The sequence below is a fragment of the Canis lupus genome, chromosome 11, assembly GCF_048164855.1.
Source record: "Canis lupus baileyi chromosome 11, mCanLup2.hap1, whole genome shotgun sequence".
Lineage (NCBI taxonomy): Eukaryota > Metazoa > Chordata > Mammalia > Carnivora > Canidae > Canis > Canis lupus.
The window spans coordinates 7,899,795-7,917,350 of NC_132848.1; the positions used below are offsets into that span (position 1 = coordinate 7,899,795).

General features: G+C 48.5%; 1 protein-coding gene and 1 long non-coding RNA gene across 4 annotated transcripts in view; one reads left to right on the plus strand and one right to left on the minus strand.

Moving 5' to 3' along the window:
* Nucleotides 1–17,556, minus strand: part of PPM1H (protein phosphatase, Mg2+/Mn2+ dependent 1H) — a 253,772-nt gene that overhangs the window by 23,436 nt on the left and 212,780 nt on the right. For all 3 annotated transcript variants that reach the window (XM_072843062.1, XM_072843065.1, XM_072843064.1), the window contains exon 9: nt 1,455–1,606. In XM_072843062.1, the coding sequence (XP_072699163.1) occupies nt 1,455–1,606 (152 nt within the window). The remainder of the gene's footprint in view (nt 1–1,454; nt 1,607–17,556) is intronic.
* On the plus strand, nt 5,909–15,059 carry LOC140642456 (uncharacterized). The gene is made up of 2 exons (XR_012038881.1): nt 5,909–11,800; nt 14,872–15,059. It is a non-coding gene; the product is annotated as an uncharacterized lncRNA (long non-coding RNA).

Here is a 17,556-nt window from a genome sequence, read left to right on the forward strand (position 1 = left end):
ATGTTTTTACTCCATATGAAAATTCTTTCATATATATTAAAAAAAACTTTCATGTTAATAAAATATTCTTAGACAACTAAAGATAGAACTCCACTATCCTTTGGATATTGTTGTTATTTCTGAAAAGTCAGCTTTCAGTCTAAATGCTATTTATATAGATCTGTTTTGCCTTCTTTCTGGCTGCTTTTATTCTTTTGTTTGTTTGAAGTTCTTTAGTTTCATTATGAAATATCTACTTATAATTTTCATTTCTTCTGCTTGAGATCTGTTGGTCTTTCTAGAACTTCAGTTTATTATCATTCAACAATTCTGGAACTTTTTCTTCTTCTCATCTGCAGTATTTACTTTTGGGATTCTGTGAGAGCATTTTAGGCCATTCCCCTAGTCTCGTAATCTCATTTTACATTTCTCCTCTTCTTTGTCTCTCTCAGCCATATTCTTAACTATTCAGATCAATTTTCCAGTTCACCAGTGTTCCCTTCAACTGTCTCTAATCTGTTTAAAGCACTGAATTTTTAATTCTTTTTTTTTTAAGATTTTATTTATTTATTCATGAGAGACACAGAAAGACAGGCAGAGACATAGGAAGATGGTGGAGAAGCAGGCTCCATACAGGAAGCCTGACGCAGGACTCGATCCTGGGACTCTAGGATCATGCCCTGAGCCAAAGGCAGACGCTCAACCACTGAGCCACCCAGGCATCCCTAATTTTTATTTCTTATATTTGTTATCTCCAGAAGTTCTACTTCCTTATTTTTAAAATCTGTGCAATGTATGGTCTCTAGTCCTTGTTCCTATTTTTAACATTTTAAAAAACATTTCTGAAATGTTAAAATATTTTTATTTTTGACTGATAAATTCAAGAATGAAGTATTTATAGGTCCCAATTCACTCTCTGCTGTTTTTACTGGCTTTTACTCATGGTGACTTGTTTCCTTGTGTTCTAAGTGAAACCTGCCTCTCTCCCTAGGGGATTCCTGTTTATTTCTGAGAGTCACCTAGAGTTGTTCGGGATATTTACACTGTCATTATGCTACAAAAGAAAACCTCTTCTAATCTTTCTCTCCTTTCCCAGTGTTTCACAAAAGAAATCATTTCCCAATGGATAAAAATCAATGCTGGGAGCATTTGGTATTATAAGGAGGATCACAAATTGGCTTATTCTCACTTTGGAATGATGAAGATTGTGAAAAACATGCTGCCAAAATATCCTACAAGTCAAATTCTTTACCATTTGCATCTGGGTTTAACTTAAGGAGGATTTTTTTTTTTTTTTTTTGGCTGAGTACTTCTAATAAGTAATTGTTGTCCCTTTTGCAGTTTGATTCCTAATTCATCCATATCAGCTCTATAGCAAATCATGAATGATGAAAATGGAAAGATTAGAATTCATTTCCCTCACACCATAAAAACTGGCTTGAGGAACCACCCTACAATCATAGAAATGCACAAACCTGTGAGGGTCATCTGGGTCACAGTTGGGAAGAAACTGAGTGACAGCCTCCGCCACTTCTTCATTGGATAAAACATCCCAGAGTCCATCAGTGGCCAAGATCAGCACATCATCCGCTCCATGCTCATATTTGGAGAGATCGTAGACTCTTACCTGAGAAGAATGGGAATATTCCTATGTAAGAGGTTTGGGAGCACAGTATTTCCTGTAACAAATTAGCTCTGAATTCCTCTCTCTTTTCCCATTTAGCCTAGGGGTTTTTAGATATGCACTGTAAGGTTCTTGGTTGTGCACGGTGGGGGGGCGGGGGGAGGGGTTAAACAGCTGATAAGGAAGAATTAATTGAAAATGTAATGCCGGAGACCTAGTTAGACAACACGGTGCTAGCCAGGAGAGCAGTCAGAGGCTTGCCTCTTTCCTTTCTTCGCACATCCATCCCACAAATACTAAGGGCCTACCCTGTGCCAGGTGCTCTAAGGAGAAAGATGAATGGCACATTTCCCTGCTCTTGGGCTCTGTCTGGCGGGGAGATGAGGCCGGCCTCGGATCTTTAGCAGTTGCTCCGTATGTATTTGTCTAGGACTAAGGAGACACACCTATTTGATGGGCTCACTTGAATTACTTTCGGCTTACCTCTTTGAGGCCCAAGGGGCAGGACTCCTCTCACGTAAGGATAGGGTTCAGATGCTACACTCACAGTTGAGGGGCCTCGATCTAGCTCAATTGTAAAGAACACACACTTAAGTCTGAATCTCCAAAGTGGATTTTGGCAAATGTGAAGCCTTCCTCATCTCTACTACCTGGAATGACCTGGATATTTCAATATCCATCTAAATTCTTTGAGAATTTAACAGAACAACTTTGACGAAACCAGTAAGAATAAAAATGAAATGGTATTTGGATTGTGCCACGACTCCACTGTCACCCAACTCTGGCAGGAAAAGAGTTTGGGATTTCATCGCTCTTCCCTCCTAATTTGGCAGAACCAGCCCTGCGTGCCTCACGTCACGAGCTAAGGACAGGGTCAGTTTTGTCAATCTTCTGGTGCCTTCAGGCTCTCTCATTTCTCTCTCCCATCCTAATAAAAGCAAGTCTGAGTGAAAGCGGTGGTGAAAGCGGAGGGGCAGGGAAAGGAAGGAGTTTGTGGCCCACGACACAGTCGCTGTTAGGGCATCTCAAATCTAGAGAGAATTCAATTCAGAGAGGCCTACCTAGGCTCAAATCCACATTTTGAAAGCCAAGCTTCCTACCTTTTAGAAAGGTTTGCCTCAGGCCCCTGACACCCAGACACAGGGCGGTCCTGTGGGCTAACAGCCTACACCCGGCAGCGGAAACCGACAAAATGCCACACACCTACCCAGAGCCCTTGGAAAATGAGCACAAATGAAAAGCAGCCTCCAGGTACCACGCCTCTGAGGCCTGTTAACTAGATGGGAACAATTAGCTATCAGCCCAGGGCGTGGCCTACACCCAGGGGAAGAGAACTCAAGGGGTATCCTGGAATGGCTTTTTAAAAGAGATTTTTATTTATTCATGAGAGACACAGAGAGGGAGGCGGAGACACAGGCAGAGGGAGAAGCAGGCTCCATGTGGGGACTCGATCCCAGGACCCCAGGGGGTCACGGGCCTGAGCTGACGCTCAACCCCTTAGCCACCCGGGGGCATCCCCCTGGACGGGCTTTTAACATTTTTCTCAAAAGGTCCGTTCACTTCAAGGGTAAGTTTACCTCCTAGAGAAGCCCCTGTGCCGTATGAGGTCAAATCAAAGAAAACAACGAGGGGAATCTTAGGTTTACAGCAGACTGGAATGTCCCAAAGGCCAGAATTTTACCCTCAGGCCACCAGACCCTTGTGGTCCCGTTTTCAAACTGTAGGGTTAGCAACCAAATCCTCTTTTAAAAATTTTCTTGTGATTCCTGGGTGTCACAAGTGTTAACAGCAATGCTTCTTGAATGCTAATGTGCCTGGGAATCCGCTGGGGATCCTGCTAAAATGCAGGCTCTAACTCAGTTCTGGGGTGTGGCCGGAGAGGCTGCACGGCTAGCTTACTCCCTGTGAGGCCTGAGGGTGGACCGCGCTCTGAGCCTCGAGGCTGAAGACCGTGCTCTTGGCCCAGGCTTGCAAACAAGGGGATCCAGGGCTTGGCGGCCTCCGAGGCCGACCCACAGCATGCTCTGAGGCAGGCTTTAGAGGCCGGCCAAGGTCGGCCCTGGGCTCCCAAGTTCACCCGGGCTCACTGTGCTGGGATTTGCAGTATGCGAGAGACTTTGCTGCAGAGCCACTGCTCGCTTCTTATTGGGGTGTATCTGCAATATATTTGTGAAAATCTGAGCTCCACAGAATAGAAAGTGCTATGGGAGGTGGGGAGATGATGTCAGGTGTTCCGGTTCCAATCTTACGCCTGCAGCTAAATAGGAGATTCCATCTGCCTTCTAGCTCCTTCTCAAAGAAAGATGTCTAGGTCTGAAGACAACATCCCATTAGATTTCAGGACCACCCCGGGTTTAGGGTGCGGGAATCTCTTCCCGTGCTTCCTGCTGGCCAAAAATGTGTAGAGATTCGAGTCGTTTAAGCTCATGTTATCCTGCCCACTACCCAGATGGAAACGTAGCGGACAGAATGGGTGTGGACTGGTACACGTTAGAGAATGCTCTCCTGGGTTCCCTCCATAAACGGAATCCTTCCCTAACTCCACTGTTCACATCTCCGCACACGGCTCTCGAGGCTGTTTCATTAGCTAACACGAAAATTCCCTTCAAAACCATTCTCAAGTATTTTTAATGTAAATAATAAAAAGCTGGTCTCAACCCCGTTCCCTGAGGCACTCCCCAATTAACATCCTTTTAGGTTTTTATTGCTACCCTTTATTTCCTGCCCTTTAGCCAATTTCCAAAGGACTCTGCCAACTTTCCACTTACAGCTTGTGTCTTATACATTAACCTATGATGCAGAACATTTTGTGAAAAAGCTCTCAGAAAAACTGGGCGGCAGGGCAGGACGGCAAGGGCTTCAAAGGATTCGGGCGGGCTCGGGAGTCCTGACCTCCCCTCCCAGAAGCCGCTGCCGGCCTTCCTCAATCAGACCACACTCCCCCACTCACCTCTCCCAAGTTCCCTCTTCCATTGCGTAAATAGCTTCTGGATGTTCCAGGAAGCCTCCCATTAAACTAATGGTTCTGAGGCTCCCCAGGCCTGGGAACCAGGAGGAGAGCGTCTGCAGGCCCCAGGAGGGGAGAGATGTGCGGGGCTCGTGAAGGGGAGCAGGGTCAGGGCTCCCTGTGGCTCCTTCCCAGGCTCCCAGCTTCCAAGAAGGGAGAGAAAGGCCACAGGAATCTTTGAGATCCAAGTATTTTTGAAAGCAATAGAATTTGAGCGGCGGAGAGGTGGCGCCAGGGTGGATCCGTCCGCGCCCCTGGAAGCCCTCCCGGAAGCGCCTTTGCCGACGTGTTCCTTGGGCACTTACTATGTGTTCACTACTTTTCTAGGCACCGCAGATACAGGGACCAAAGCCCCTCACCACGCCTTTGGGGGGTGGGAGGGGCAGAGGGCGAGGGGCGCTCGGCGTGGACCCCAACGCGGGGCTCTCATCTCATGACCCCACGATCGCGACCCGAGGCCGCAAGCAAGAGTCAGATGCTTCCCTGCCTGAGCCCCCGGGCGCCCCCCGCCCCTCACAGCTTCTACACGAGCAGGTGAGACCCACGCTCCGATGTCGGAAGGGGACAGGCGCGCTGAAGAAGGGTCAGAGTCAGAAGAATGACAAGAGGGTCCTTTCAGAAGACACGGTCAGGGGAGGCCCGCGGGGGCGGGGGAGGCGCTGCTTGAACAGGAGCTCAACGAGGGGGGATTTCCCACAGGTCGCCTCGGGCCTCCCAGTCCTTCCTCGGGAGGTGGTGGTAGACGGGGTGCGGCGGCCCGTCCTGCCCCCGCGATCCTGAGGAAGACCGAGCCAGCGCCTGCTCCTGCTCCTGCGCCTGCTCCTGCGCCTGCTCCTGCGCCTGCTCCTGCGCCTGCTCCTGCGCCTGCTCCGCCGCCCGCCCCGCCGGCTCTTCCCCGTCGGCCGCGTCTGGGCCCCTTGTGCGTCTCTGCCGCCAGGTCATGGCACGTGCTGGAGAGTCCCCTGGACACACTTGGGCTCGGGCCCACCTTGGCCTTCGGACTGCGGCTCTGAGCCCGGGCATATTCCCGCGCGTGTGCGTGTGCGTGCGTGGGCGGGGCGGGGGGCGAGGTCTCCGCGGCCCCCGCGGTCCCGTTCCCGACCCTGCAGCACGCGGCTCCGCATCTGGCGCGACGTCTCGGCCGACAACCGAGGGAGGCGCCCGCCTCGCTGGGCGCGGCCGGTCCTGCCACCTGCCCCGACGCCCTTGGCGTCCCTCCCGCGGGCCCGGCGGAGGTGTTGGCCGTGAAGGGCCGGTCTCCGGGCACGCCTGCCGGGGGAAGGGCCAGCGAGGAGCGAGCGCGCGGGGAAGAAAGGGCCGGGCCGCCGGCCGCTCCCAGGCCGCGCCCACACGGCGACCGCGCAGGCAGCTCGTCAGCTCCGCCGCACAGGGCGCGGGTTTCCAGCAGAAGCCGCGGGCTCCCCCTTTCTTCCCCGTCCTCACTGGAGCCGCGAACCAAACCCGTCGGCGAACGGAGGGAGCAGAGGAGCCGGGCCGCCGAGCCGCGGAGCTCGGGGCAGGCACAAGCAGGCCTTTCACCCGGGACCACCCCTGGCGCCGCCGCAGGCTGCTGCTTCCGCGCCTGCGCAGAACCCGCCTCGCCTCGCCTCGCCTCACCTCCGCCTCCGCCTCGCCTCCCCCTCGCCTCCTCCTCGCCCCGCGTCCGCCCCGTTCCTGAGGGGCCTCGGCTGGAGGCGAACGGAGCCGTGGGCGCGTCGGCTGACCCGGCTCTCGAGGCTGCTTCTCAGAAAGGCCCCATCAGTTCTTCCGTTTGCCAAGCCTCGGCGGCCTCTCCGGGCCGCCCCGGGCCGCTCCTACGGCTTTATCAACTCCGCGAATTCGCCAACCTTCGCCGTCCCTCGGAAGCCCTCAGCGTGGGCCCCTGAGCTCCCGCGGCGCAGGCCTGGCCTTGGGGACACAGGAGCCCGGTGCGTCACCAGAAGCCCTCACTTCAGGTTCTGCTTCTCCCCAGCTTCGAGACTTGAGATAAACGGTTTATCTTCTTTTGCTCTCAATTTTCTCATCGCTAAAACCATTGTTTAAAAATTGGGGGGGGGGGGGGGGGAAAAGGGGACGCCCGAGTGGCTCAGTGGTTTAGCGGTTTAGCGCCCGCCTGCAGCCCAGGGCGTGATCCTGGAGACCCGGATCGAGTCCCACCCCGGGGGCCCTGCGTGGAGCCTGCTTCTCCCTCTGCCTGTGCCTCTGCCTCTCTCTCTCTGTCTCTCGTGAAAAAATGAATCTTTATAAAAAGTGGAAAAAATGTGATAGCACCCGCTCTACCTCTGTCACAAAGCTGTTATAAAGATCAAATGGGATAACGTGGAAGGAAACTACAAATCTAACGTAGCACGTGTTATTCTTTGTGGCACTGACCTCAGGGCAGTACACCGGAAAGTAAGACAGCTGGTGGAAGGAGAGGAGTAAGAGGGGGCTGGGGGCCTCGGGGTTCCATGACAATCGCATTTAAAACAACAGTGGTTGGGACTGTCAATAGTGTCCTTGGCAGAAAAGCCAGAGAGTTCTCAAGACGAAGGATGCCAACGGGTGGTACAAAATAAGGAGAATACAAAGTCTTATCCTCTCTACCTCACGGAGCCAACCCAACAGCTCAACCTATAGAACACTGAATATGGCGCTTACCCCACAACAGAAAGAAAACTCCAGCATATTTCCTCGTGGTCCTGTAAACCAAGCAGATTATTTCCATGCTGGCATTCTGGCAGGCCCCCAAGACAGTGTCCAGATTCTCTGTTGCAATTCTGAAACACACGCTGAATTTGGTGGCAAAAGACTTGGGTCTGAGACCCACTTCCACTCCTTAGAGTGTAGGCAAAACCACCTTGGTCATTCACATTTTTCAGAGTCTACTGACTACTTGCTGGGAATATGCAAAGAAGTAGTGATTCATCACATGGAGTGTCTGAAAGAAGGAGCCGGATCATATGCCTTACACATGGTGGGAACGGCAGGGGCCAAAGCCTGGGGAGCTGACGGGGGCTGGTGTGCTTGGGTGGCTTTATATAGTTTGGTTTGGCTACAGTACTGGATTTTCACTGGGGAATGGTGAGTGATGAGGCACGGCCTTTCATATCTTCAGTGTCTCCCTAGCGAAATGAAAGCTTAGGATTTGGTGGCCACTGGGGATGCTTATGGCATCACTGTTCTCGGACCCTCCCATCACAGGATGAGTTAGGGCTGCATGTGACTGGCCACATGATCTCAGGGCATCTGACTGTGAACACATCAAGGGACATTTAAGTATTAAAAATATGCTGGTGGATCCCTGGGTGGCGCAGAGGTTTAGCGCCTGCCTTTGGCCCAGGGCGCGATCATGGAGACCTGAGATCGAATCCCACGTCGGGCTCCCGGTGCATGGAGCCTGCTTCTCCCTCTGCCTGTGTCTCTGCCTGTGTCTCTGCCTCTCTCTCTCTCTCTGTGTGTGTGTGTGTGACTATCATAAATAAAAATTAAAAAAAAATATGCTGGCTACGCATGCTCCCCAAAAGGAGCCGGCTGTTTGGGCTGTGGGTATAATTTTATATTTGAAATATACCACAGATATTCTTGTGGGTTTGCTTTCTCTTTTGCCTTCGGATAAAGTAAACACTTGACTTTGGAGGGTGGATACAACTTAATAGCTAAAATGTTTCTACACCAGCTAAAATATTAGGTAGGGAGCCTGAAGCTGCACCCGGTGCCAGGCCAGTAGAGTGTACGGCTTCCATTTTCTCCTCTTGAGGCCAATACTTTGCAGCTCAGTGAGGCAATAGGCCATCGGAAGGAATTTCCTTTACGTGCTGGGCTACTCCCATGATCGACTCCTTCCTTTGGGCTTCCACTGGCTTGGGCACCACTGGATCAAAGGCTCATTGAATGAACCAGTGAATCAATGGGTTTGAATCTAGCTTCTCAATGCTTTGAGGAATACATCTGTATTCATTAACATGCCCACTTACAAAGTCAGAGGAAACCCCAGCTTGTGAGTGAAAGACTGTGGGTGCAGTGTAGGTGGACTGGGTCATGTCGAATCCAGGGAGGAGGCACAGAGTGACCACACGTCCCCATGTGCATGAGATAGTCTTGGATTGTGCTGTTTTCCCAGCATAAATATTGTGTCCATACTGACTCTTAAAAACGTCCTGGCTAAGAGGATAACTTATGTCATCACCTGATGAATAAATAATGAAATGACCACTATTCCTTGTGTAGTTGCTGTTTCTGGCCATTGGGACTTAACATAACCACGTAACCCGAGCGTGTTACTACTTCACAGGACCTTTTTATCACAATGGCAGGATCTCAAGTGAGCAAGAGAGCAAGTTACTATGCATCTTGCCTTAGGAGAGAAGACCCAACCGTGCCTGGTAAGCTGTGGGGCCCCTGCCGGGCGGCAAAGCCAGTCCCACAGCTTGCAGTGACTCTGAAGCAAGGAGCCCAGGTCTCAGGAGACTGGTGCTCAAGTGGAGAATGAGGTGTGTGGTGGCCCTCACCTACTAGTCTGGCACTAGCCACGTGCACGGTGAGAATGAATCGTGCAGTCTGGGACTAGAACACGGATGGAGAACAAACCCATGTTAGGATGAAGAATTGAAGTTCCTGAAGCACAGCGAGGAATGGCTTGTGGCAGTATTATTCCAAGAGTGGTCTTAGATTTATGGGGATTTTTGGGGCAGCCCCGGTGGCGCAGCGGTTTAGTGCCGTCTGCAGCTCAGGGTGTGATCCTGGAGGCCTGGGATCGAGTCCCACATCAGGCTCCTTGCATGGAGCCTGCTTCTCCCTCTGCCTGTGTCTCTGCCTCTCTCTCTCTCTCTGTGTCTCTCATGAATAAATAAATAAAATCTTAACAAAAATTTATGGGGATTTTTTTGAGATTCTAAGTAATCTCTACACCCGACATAGGGCTCCAACTTAAAACCCCAAGATTAGGAGTCACGAGCTCTACTGACTGAGCCAGTCAGGTGCCTCTCAAAGACTGGTCTTTGGATTCTCTATTACAGAATTGTCTAAAATTGTGAAAACTCCTAGGACCTGCACTCATGCTTTAGATTTTCAGGAAGTGGATTCCAGGGATTTGCATTTTTAAAAAATGTTATTTTATTCAAATACCAGTCTCATCACACATGGTCCAAGAACTCTCAAGTAATAAACCAAATGTAAACAGATGTTAAAGACTGGTCTTCAGGGGTGCCTGGGTGGCTCAGTTGATTAAGTGTCCAATGCTTGATTTTGGCTCAGGTCACCATCTCAGGGTTGTGAGATTGAGCCCCATGTTGGGCTCTGCGCTAATCTTAAGATTCTCTCTCCCTCTACCTTTGCCCCTACTCCTCACTCTCCTTCCCTTTCTTACAAAAAAGATTGGTATTCAAATATTATAGCTGATGATGTCATGCTTGCCTATCATCTGCTGAATGGTTTAGCGGCCACTGAGGTGTGGACATCATTTTATGTCAGTGAGGTCACAAGCATTCATTTTCTTTATATATAATAAAGTCTGTTTTTATTTTTAGTTTTTAAGATAAACTCTACGGCCAACATAGAGCTCGCACTCATGACCCTGAGGATCGAGAGTTTCATGCTCTACCAACTGAGCCAGCCAGGTGCCCCGGGATTTGCATTTTCAAACAAACTTCTCAAGCTATTCTGTGTGTAATACAATAAATTAATGCAAAAAAAGGTACTGCATGTTTAACTGAAATGTTCAAGTGAAATTCTTATTTTTCAGAAGGGGATCAGAGGGAAATTATTCCAGTGAGAAGAAATATTTGACACAATATAGAGGTTGGCTCCTTTGTGTGACCATATATTTTATGAGTTGCCAGGCGAAATTTTTTTGGTGTCAAGTAAATGTCAAATTCTGGCTTTATTCAAATAGCTGGTTACCTCCCAAGTCACTTCCCAGTGGAAACAAGCCAAGAAAATGTCACGCATATGCATACAAGTGATTTTTACAGCTAGCCCAGAGAGTTAGAGATGCAGATGGAGGATAAGCTAAGTCACGAAATCTTTCCTAGATGTGGGGTCAGATGGCACCACGGTCACATAAAAGCAGCTTCTCCACACTATTAATGTGATTCCCCGCTTCCCCCCTCCCCCATTTTCAAAGTGGTGGTGATGGTAGTGATGAAAGGGGAGCATACAGCCTCCAAGAATACGTCACCCCAACAGAAAAGAAAGATGCACGAGATGTTGGTTGAAGGGCACAGACTTCCAGTTATAAGACTAGGGATCTAAAGTGCAGCATTGCAGCATGGTTATATACAATCTGTAGATGCTGTAAAATACATATAAAATATACACACATCTATATATAATACTGTATTAGATACTTAGAAGGTGCCCAGAGGGTAAAAGCTTAAGTGTTCTCACCACAAAACAGAAGCAGTAATTGTATGGTGTGATACAGCGAGGGTGGTAGTCATTTTGCAATATACACAGGGTATCAGATCAACACACTGTATACCTCAAATGTATATACGATGTTACGTGTCAACTGTATTTCAATAAAACTAGAAAAAGAAAACTGCCAAATACAACTGTTCTAGAGTATCAAGTATCCTTGGACAGAACTCATTACTTTTCTTTTGTAGGGGTATCCAGAGTTTGTGAGGCCTGAAATGTACACAATTCCAGCAGCTGTCTTTACAAAAAAATAATACAGAAATAATTATGAATACGCACACAGACACCAATGAGAGAATCTCAAGCAGACTCCCTGTTGAGTGTGGAGCCCAACTCAGGGCTTGGTGTCTCCACCCCTGAGACCATGTCCTGAGCTGAAATCAAGGGTCAGATGCTTAACCAACTGAGCCACCCGGGGTCTCTGAGGCTAGGTCCTAAAAGGCCTTAGAGCTTCCGCTTGGCACTCTTGAACCACTGGCTCTTGAGATGTTTTTTCTCCGAATCCAGCTGCCAGGCTATGAAAAGCCAAAACCTCATGGAGAGGCTACTCAGCTGATCATGTAGCTGCCTCAGCTGATCTCTTAGCTGATGGCCGATGTCACAATTGCCAGCTCTGAGGGTGAGCTATTCTGGACTACCTGCCCATCTGGTCTTCAGATGACTCCAGCCCCAGCTGATATCCAAGTGTGTCGTGAGAGACTCCCAGAGACAACCACCCAGCTGAGCCGTTGTGAGACTCTCCCAGAGACAACCACCCAGCTGAGCCCAGCCCACTCATGGAACCAGGAAAGGTGACATCTCGATACAGATAATACACTGTTCTGTCAAGACTCTAAGCTCCGAGGTGGTTTGTTTCACAGTCCAGAGAGGCACAAGGCACTGGGATATGTCATGTCCAGGCACCTCACGCCCCGTGGATGGGGAGATGGGATGGGACCCTGAGCCTCCTGGAGTCTTCTCCTTGGCTTCTCTCTTCCACAGGCCGTGCTGGTTCCCTCTGCTCCTATCCTCCAGTGGGTAAATATCAGGAAGACCACTTCCTGTGGGGTGGACAGAACAGAGCGCACGGCTCTCCCGGGCATACATTTAATTTGGGTGGAGCAGAAGAATAAGAAGGCCCCCTTGGTCTTAAATCCGAACTCTAATCTCTAGCCTTACTTGGTGCCAGCTCTCATGCTGTTTTCATCCCAGGCACCTGTGGTCTATGTTTTTAATTCTTTCAGAAAACTCCGAGGGAAAAAGGTGCACAGTTAGTTTTCTTCTTCAGATCCCAACAAGCAACACCCTTCCCTTTTCCTAGGCTAGAAAGTGGTGTAGTTTTAATTTTTAGAGTTTCACTGCACTTTATCCCCTGAATCTAGTCTGCCTTTGGTTCTTGTTACATTTTTTGAAGCGTTGCTCAGATGGGCCTTGTTTTCGTTTTCCCAGTCGCTGCCATAGTTTCAGTTCTACAACCGCCTCCCCGCCTGCTTCTCCCCACCCCTCCGCCTGCCATGTATGTGCTTTCCAGGCTTCCACCCCAACATTTATCATGCTACCCCCCTTGCTAAAGACCTTACCTACTGCCTTGGGTCCGGTTCAAGGCCCTCCACAGTAATTAGCTTTATGATAGCTAATAGCCCTTCAAGCTCATCTTCCAAACTCAGTGACCCCATAAGACAAATTCTACTTCACAGCAGACTCACTCCTGCTTCCTTCTTTTTTCTTGTCCTACTTATCTTGTCCTCCTACTTCACATGGTATCATTCTCCTTCCTTTCTCAGAATTCCCCTGGCCTCTTAGGAAGCAGGAATTATGGGGTTTATGGCTGATTATTCCTCTGCTAGTCACATATTCCAACTTGCCCAAAAATTCTAATTCTTTTGAGGACACGTTCCCTAGTTTTTGGCTCAGTAAACGTGATTGGACTCATGATTTCTATGTAAAGAGCCAATGAAATCTTGTGGTCTTGATGGAATTGGAAGAGGCGCTAGGAGCAAATATTTATTACGCCAGGTTCTGGCTAAGTACTTGATATATGTAATTTAATTTGTTCTATTAAGTTCCCGAGTGTAACAACCCTATTGTCCTCTTTCTATTGAGGGGGAAGCTGAGATTTAGGGAAAGTAACTTTCTCAAGGTCACCCTGCTAGTTAAGTGAAGATGGAGCTTGAAGTCAAGACACTGATCTGAGTTTCTAAGTACTATATCAAACCACCTCCTAAGGTATTTTTGAGGGGTCTAGGGAAGTTAAAAAAAAAATCTTTTTTTAAATAAGATTTTCCTTCTCTACCATCCAGAGATATTTACTGCTTCCATTTTATTAAATTTCCTTCACAGTATATTTGTATACACGTGCATTACCTTTTTACTAACTTATGATCATGCTCTTTGTATACACAATCATATTGTTTCACTTAATATAATACAGCTTTTTTCCCATGTTGTTATGCATCCATTTTTTTTTTTTAATGAATTGTTCAGACTGCAGAAAGTATGTAATACAATAAAACATGCCCTTTCCCAAAATGGGACTTTGGCTTGGGGTAGGAAAAGCTACCAAGAATAAGGAGACTTTAAATGTTAAGATGTCAACTATGAGATCTTAAATAATGTTCATGTTTTCAGGGGACACAATGAGGAGGCCCAAATAAAAGAGTCATTCTCTCTTCATATGGCAATGAATACTGGAAGCCCCAAGTGTAAAGCCTTCCAGAAGCTGATGGGGAAGGAAGACTAGCATTTCCTGACCATTTCTGACCATGTACCAGACCTTGTGCCAGACAGTTCCCAGATGTGTTCTCACTTGCTTTTCCTAGCACCTTGTGAACAGAGGCTTTTTTGCCTCACCCGAGGGAAGGGAAAGGCAGGCTAACGTAGTGCAGGTCACAGGGGCATTGAGATACTAGAGTCTAAGGTCTTCCTTCTCTTAGAGAAGGCGGTTTCAGATCAAAGAAAAAAGAGATGAAGAAAGGCGAGAATGAGCTAAATGAGTCAGCTGAAGTGACCAAAAAAAAAAAAAAAAAAGCCAATAGGAATCTTGAACATCAAGGAAAGGAACAATGAATCTGGGAGAACATGGGGGCTCCTTGTGGCCCAGTCTGGCAGGGGCAGGAGGGGCTGCAGAGTCAAGGGAGGGGCTGGCTTTGCAAGAAAGAAGAAGACCCCATTCTCCCAAGGGTCCGAAAGGGGGCTAAAGGTGGTCTTGGAGTATGGGCTAGAAAGCCAGGAACATTAAGAGGAGTCCTAGCTCTGGGGGAGGGGGGGCGCGGTTACGGGTTGGAAAGGGGTGCGGAGCAGAGAACATCTGGAGGGTTAGGCTGCAGACCTGTGCCAAGAAATGTGCTGCATTGGGGCGGGGAGAAGAAATGCTGGAAGAGAAGAGGGGGAGAGTCTGGGCTCCAGGGCCTGAGTTCCCCGATCCTTTCCTTCTCTACTTGAACTCCTGCAGGACAGCAGAAGGAGGAGGGAGGTTGATGAGCTTCACCGAGCAAGAAGATGGGAGACCCGGCTGAGGCTCTTGCTCTTATGTGGGGAGAGGCTGCATCTTACCCTGTGACACGGGGAAAACATGGTGCTGTGGACCAGACGAGAGTCCAAACGCCTCCACATTCGACGGGCAGGCCAACGTTTGGTTGGCGGGGGCCTCTTGTGGAATTCAGTTCTTGGCCAGAAATCCCTGCCTTAGACCTTGGAAGATAGGAAGGAGGCTCAGCAAACCTGGCGGCCTCTCTTTGGGTTTGGCAAACTCGAGATTTTTCCAGCGCCTTGTGTTCAGCGAAACCGAAAATGTGTTTGGCTAGAAACCCTTCTCTAATTTTTAAACCCCTGAGCATTTTTTACATAAATTTGATACACATGTTTTTGTCTTATTTTTATTTAGCTCATCAAATCGAATTAGGAGCTATAATGATGAAGGGAACAATGCTGATTTCCAAGAAGATTTTGGAGCCTTTTTTTTCTTAGAACTAACTCGCATTTTCTCCCTGACTGTTAAAATTACCAGACTGAGCTGGATTTGAAATTTAGAACCCAAATGTGAAATAAAGATCCATGCTTGGCAAAGATGAAGCAGAGCAGGGGAATGTTCTTAGGAAGTCACAGTTGGAAAGCCAGGGTAGGCGTGGGGTGGGAGGTGAGGGGATGCAGGCAGGAAAGGATGGTTTAGATAAATGCACCTGGCTTCCTGAGCTCCCCGCAAGAAGCCCGCCAGCCATGTCTCTGGTGTCTGCCTTTATCACCACCGCCCAAGGAAGAGGAGTCTTTACTCTGAGGTTGGGGACGAGGGGGTCCCCCTGTGCCGGTCTTTCTTCCATAGCCCTCCATGGTGGCCAACTCCAGCTTCTCTTCCTCTTCTCTCCAACCTCCCTCCCCCTTTCCTGGTTCTGGCTAAGCCCTCTCCATCTGGAAGCATTTAAAATGTACAACAATTTTAATCTCGTGCAAAGGAATCTTGGGATCTACGCTACATACCCATTAAGCTAAATTATACGTGCACAATCTTATTTTGCACAACTCTGTCTGGCCGAGGTTGGCACACACCGAAGCCTATTACTGTCTTTCCCAATTACTTTTTCTACTACGCCATCATTTTTCTTTTACAACTGTAGCTGAGGTTAGCAGTATTTCCCTGAGAAATGTGAGCCACTGAGGTCCCAGGACAAAGATCCTCTTCAGAGCCACTGTGAACCTGTATTCAGAGGGTCCCTTAGACACCGTCTAGAGAAATTTCTTTGAACTCAGCTTTTCTCCCTGACAGACCCGGATCAAATTAGACAGGCCCGGGTAGGAGTACCATCTTGTTATTTCATAACTGTACAACCCTGGGGGGAGTTATTTCACTTCTTTGCATCTCAGTTTCCTAATCTGCAAAATGGGTATAATAGGCATATGTACCTCCTAGAGTTGGGAGGAGGAGAAACTGAGTATAAAGGACACAGTAAGTTGTCTGGCCCAGACTAAGCAGTTGATAAATGTCACTTGTTATTATAAAAACTACACTTTATTGTGCTCGCTTCGGCAGCACATATACTAAAAAAAGCCACACTTTATTGAACTCTACACCTTTTCTAAGAGTGCTTACATTTTACCAGAGGTGGCCAGTTCCCTTTTAAACACCCTGTCCAGGGCAGCCCCGGTGGCTCAGCGGTTTAGCGCCGCCTTCAGTCCAGGTTGTGATCCTGGAGACCCGGGATCGAGTCCCATGTCTGGCTTCCTGCATGGAGCCTGCTTCTCTCTCTCTCTGCCTGTGTCTCTGCCTCACTCTTTCTCTGTGTCTCCATGAATAAATAAATATAATCTGAAAAAAAACCCAAAGAAACACCCTGTCCAATCCCTCACCAATGCTGCACTAACCAACCCAATTCCCTGCAAACCAGCATCACTCTAGAGAGGTGACGTAAGGCTTCTGATCATCCCACTGGGCTCTCTCATCTGTTCTCAGGGAATCTCCCATGCACGCCCAAGGAGAGCCTCTTCTTTGGAGCCATGCTAATAGAGCGATCAGAAGATCTATAATCGAATTGTATAGAAATCATTCTCCTTCAAACCAAACCACACTTATTCTCGCTTTATATAGAAAAAAATAGGTGTATGTGGAAGGGGACGAGAAGGAAGTTTTCACTCTGCTTTAAGAAGCAAAGTGTTTAATTAGTGCTGAGCCCCCCCCCCCCCCAAGGACATGAGTCATACTTCATCTGTCCCTTTTGCAAGTAGAAAGACTATGGCACCATTTAATGTCTGATAAATGCCTCTCTCTCAAGGGGGAAAATACAGAGTTCATGGGTCTAGGACTTATTGCTTTCCTCTGGCCAAGAGTAGTTTCAGCACTAATTTGTGAATCCCCTGAATAGAGGGATCAGGGATCCATAAGCTTCTGGGGCACCTGGGACACCGTATGTAGTCCTGGCCCCCATCACGCAGAACTGCTGTGAGGGCTCAAAGAGAGACATCCACAGCCACCTGACGAATGGTAATTATTATTTCCACCCAGCTGATCTCATTTGAAATTCTGGGTAATATCAGAAAACGTGTGTGTCCTCTAGGCCTTATATTTACTAGAGTTTTCTGCCTCCGTGATTTCCCAACCTCTCGTGGCCACGTGTATTTTATTTTTTTTTTAAAGATTTATTTATTTATTTATTTATTTATTTATTTATTTATTTATTTATTTATTTATTTTTAAAGATTTTATTTATTTATTCATGAGAGAGACACAGAGAGAGAGAGAGAGAGAGAGAGAGAGAGGCAGAGACACAGGCAGAGGGAGAAGCAGGCTCCATGCAGGGAGCCCCATGTGGGACTCGATCCCGGGTCTCCAGGATCATGCCCTGGGCTACAGGCGGCGCTAAACCGCTGCGCCACGGGGGCTGCCCAAAGACTTATTTATTTATGATAGAGAGAGGCAGAGACACAGGCAGAGGGAGAAGCAGGCTCCATGCCGGGAGCCCGACGCAGGACTCAATCCTGGGACTCCAGGATCACGCCCTGGGCCAAAGTCAGGCGCTAAACCGCTGTGCCACCCAGGGATCCTGGCCACGTGTATTTTAAATGCCTGCCTCAGCAATAA